The 3,110-nt window shown below is 45.0% G+C and overlaps 1 protein-coding gene across 1 annotated transcript; it reads right to left on the reverse strand.

The window, feature by feature from the left end:
* Nucleotides 1–1,233: 1,233 nt before the first annotated feature.
* On the reverse strand, nucleotides 1,234–1,938 carry LOC121749282. Its single transcript, XM_042143867.1, has one exon. The coding sequence runs from the start codon at nucleotides 1,936–1,938 to the stop codon at nucleotides 1,234–1,236; it is 705 nt and encodes a 234-aa protein (XP_041999801.1).
* Nucleotides 1,939–3,110: the final 1,172 nt, after the last annotated feature.

Consider the following 3,110-nt stretch of genomic DNA (forward strand, 5'->3'; position numbering starts at 1 on the left):
ATCGCGAGCAAGTTCTAGAAACATATAACATATTGACGATAAATCACACATTTTAAAAATATATGCTCAAATCTCACTAGGTATAGGCAATGGACAAGGCAACGAGCAATTCACTTTGATCAGTTCACAATAGAACATACAAGCATGCTTAAAAGTATCAACAAGTTTTCGAAGAATTTTAAGCATCATAAGCAACTCATCCAACACATATGCCAGAATTTAACTCTATTATTCTCCACCCCTATTCAAGTTTATCCAAGGGAGGTTATTCATCCTCAACTAAAAAATCCTAAGAAAATAAAAAATCTACTCAAAACTAAACTAAAAAAAACAATAAAAACTGTAAACTTCACCATCCACCATATCACCCCCCAAACTTATTCAAAGCTACGCAAAGACATAAATTTGAAACGTTGGTGGAGAGGTGATTCTTGCTTAGCAACCACACCAAAATAAATACATAAAACAATAAAAGATACCTTCCATGGGTTGCCTCCCATGGTAGCGCAACTTTTTACCGTCGTATGCCCGACGTCTCTACATATCAACCGAGATCCCCTTTCATCCCAGAGTTGCCTCCATGAGGGAATAGATCGTTCCAAGTCTTGGTGAGCCACCACTTTTCAGTCTCTCTCGAGATAGGCTCCTTCAGTGTTGGAGCAGTTGTCTTTCTTCCCTTGGCAGCAGTTGGTATTTTACCCCCCATCCTAGGGGGTTCAGTAATGATCACCGAGTGCATCGGTAAAGGGCAACTATGGTCTGCATCGATCCATGCTATTGGCTCCGAGTTAGTGGAAGCCATCATCTCCATGTGAAGCTCATAAAAGTCCTTCTGCTTCACTTTTCTGACTGCACTCGATCCTCCTTCTTCAGTAATCACTTGGTGCTTCAGACGCACCACTTTGCACTCCTCAGTTCTTCCATCCATGCTTCTCGGTTTGTGGGAAAACATCTGACTTTCTTCTCCCATGAAGATTGTCAACTCTCCCATTTTCACGTTTATATTTGCCTCAGCAGTGGCAAGGAAGGGACGTCCTAGCAGTAGGGGGACTCCCTTGTCTTCTTCCATGTCCAAGACCATAAAGTCGACGGGAAAAATAAATTCCCCGACCTTAATCAGTAGGTCTTCCATGATGCCCTCTGGATATGCGACAGATCTGTCTGCCATCTGTAGTGTGGCTGAGGTGGGCTTCAAAGTACCGATGTTCAGTTGCTTGAACACTGATAGTGGCATTAAATTAATCTCGCGCCTAGATCGCAGAGAGCATTCTCCACCTTATAGCCCCCAATGAGGCAGTCGACAGTGAAACTTCCAGGGTCCTTCAGCTTGGCAGGCAGTTTCCTTTGCAGCAGAGCACTGCAATTTTCAGTTAGATTAATAGTGTCAACCTGCCCCCAACTGGTCTTCAGGGCTATCACCTCCTTCAGAAACTTAGTGTACTTAGGCATCTGCTGCAGTGCCTCGATCAAAGGAATGTTCACATGCACCTTTCTGAAGATGTCCAGAAATCGAGTGAACTGCTCATCTTTCTTCTTCTTCTTCTGATTCAGTACCTGCGGGAATGGCACTTTTACTCCAGAAGTGGTGCCAGTATTCTCCTTTTCAGCCTCATTTTCCTTCTCTGCCACGGCAGCCTTGGGCTCAAGAACGGTATCAGATATGATCGCAGGCAGTGAGGGAGCTTCATAAACAGTGCCACTCCTTAGATGCACGGCTTTGCATTCTTTGGGATTTATGATGGTATTCGAAGGGAATTTTCCCGATTGCGTAATTGTACTCACAGTCTGGGAAATCTGGATGATCTGTGTGTCGATGTTCTTCAGATGAGTGGCCATACTTTGCACATCTATCTCAACCTTCTCCATCCTTTGATTGTTCTGCTCCATGAGCTTGTTGGACTGTAGCATGAAAGACTTGAGTATGTCTTCCGTGGTCATCTTCTTCGGATCATTAACCACTCCATCAGTAACTGTGAACCCCGGGGGTGGTTGCAGAGCATTATTTGGGTTTCCATAAGAGAGATTGGGATGCCCTTTGTTCCCGAACTGATTATATCCTCTACCCTGAAAGTTGGGGCGGTGATTATTGAAGTACCGGTTGTTGTCCCCTTGATTCACATAGTTCACGTCCCCCATTTTTCCTTGGTGTTCTCGAGACAGTTGCCCCATTGCCATGCAGTAGAATTAATGGTCAACGCATCCAACTTGTCGGATAGGGCGCTCATAGGACCATGATCTGTAGTAGAGGCCACTCTATGCACCTTACTCCTGTCGTTGCTCCATCCTTCATCATTAGATGCAAGCTCCTCTATCACTTCCATATCTTCATTCACTCCTTTCTTGAGAAGATTTCCACCTGAGCTCAAATTCAACTCCCGTTGTGCTTCAGGCACGCACCCTTTGAAGAATGTAATGACTTGCACTGTCGGGGTTAACCCATGGTTGGGACACCGCTTCATCAAGGCTTTGAACCTCCCCCATGCTTCTCTAATATTCTCTGCAGGGTTCATCTGAAAAGCAAGGATCTCATGTTGCCTCTTAATAGCCTCACTCGGGGGATAGAATTTTTCCAAGAACTTTTCCACCATAGCACCCCATGTTCTGATTGATCCTGGCTCCAAACTCTCCAACCAGTCCTTTGCTGAATCCTCTAAAGAGAAAGGGAACAGCCTTAGTCGAACCTGCTCATCTGTCACTCCATTCAGCTTTGTTGTGTTGCAGATCTGAATGAACTTGGTGAAATGTTTGTTCGGATCATCTGTAGATTTTCCTCTAAAAGCAATATTTTCTGCCATCTGAATCAGTCCTCTCCTCAGCTCAAAATTGTTGGCATTGATGTTGTTGTTGACAGGTGGTTGTGCCACTCCATGATAGGCCTACTGATTCTGAACAGGCACCACAGCTGGTCTACGATTGACTTGTTGACGCAGTTCCTCCAGTTGCCGTAGAAGCTCGGCATTAGTGGGCGGAGGTGGTGGTGGGCCATTGTTACCCTCTTCGTTCTTCATCAGACTAGGAGAAACGGGATCAAACTGAATATGATCCTGAACTGGTGATCAGATGGGTGAAAGATCCCTCTGATCTGAAGATGCTCCTGCGTGAGTAGGCGA

The sequence above is a fragment of the Salvia splendens genome, chromosome 9 (genome assembly GCF_004379255.2).
Source record: "Salvia splendens isolate huo1 chromosome 9, SspV2, whole genome shotgun sequence".
Taxonomy (NCBI): Eukaryota; Viridiplantae; Streptophyta; class Magnoliopsida; order Lamiales; family Lamiaceae; genus Salvia; species Salvia splendens.

What these genes read in the sequence shown, in the direction of transcription:
- LOC121749282 (XM_042143867.1), bottom strand. Translation starts at nt 1,938, where the DNA reads ATGACCACGGAAGACATACTCAAGTCTTTCATGCTACAGTCCAACAAG.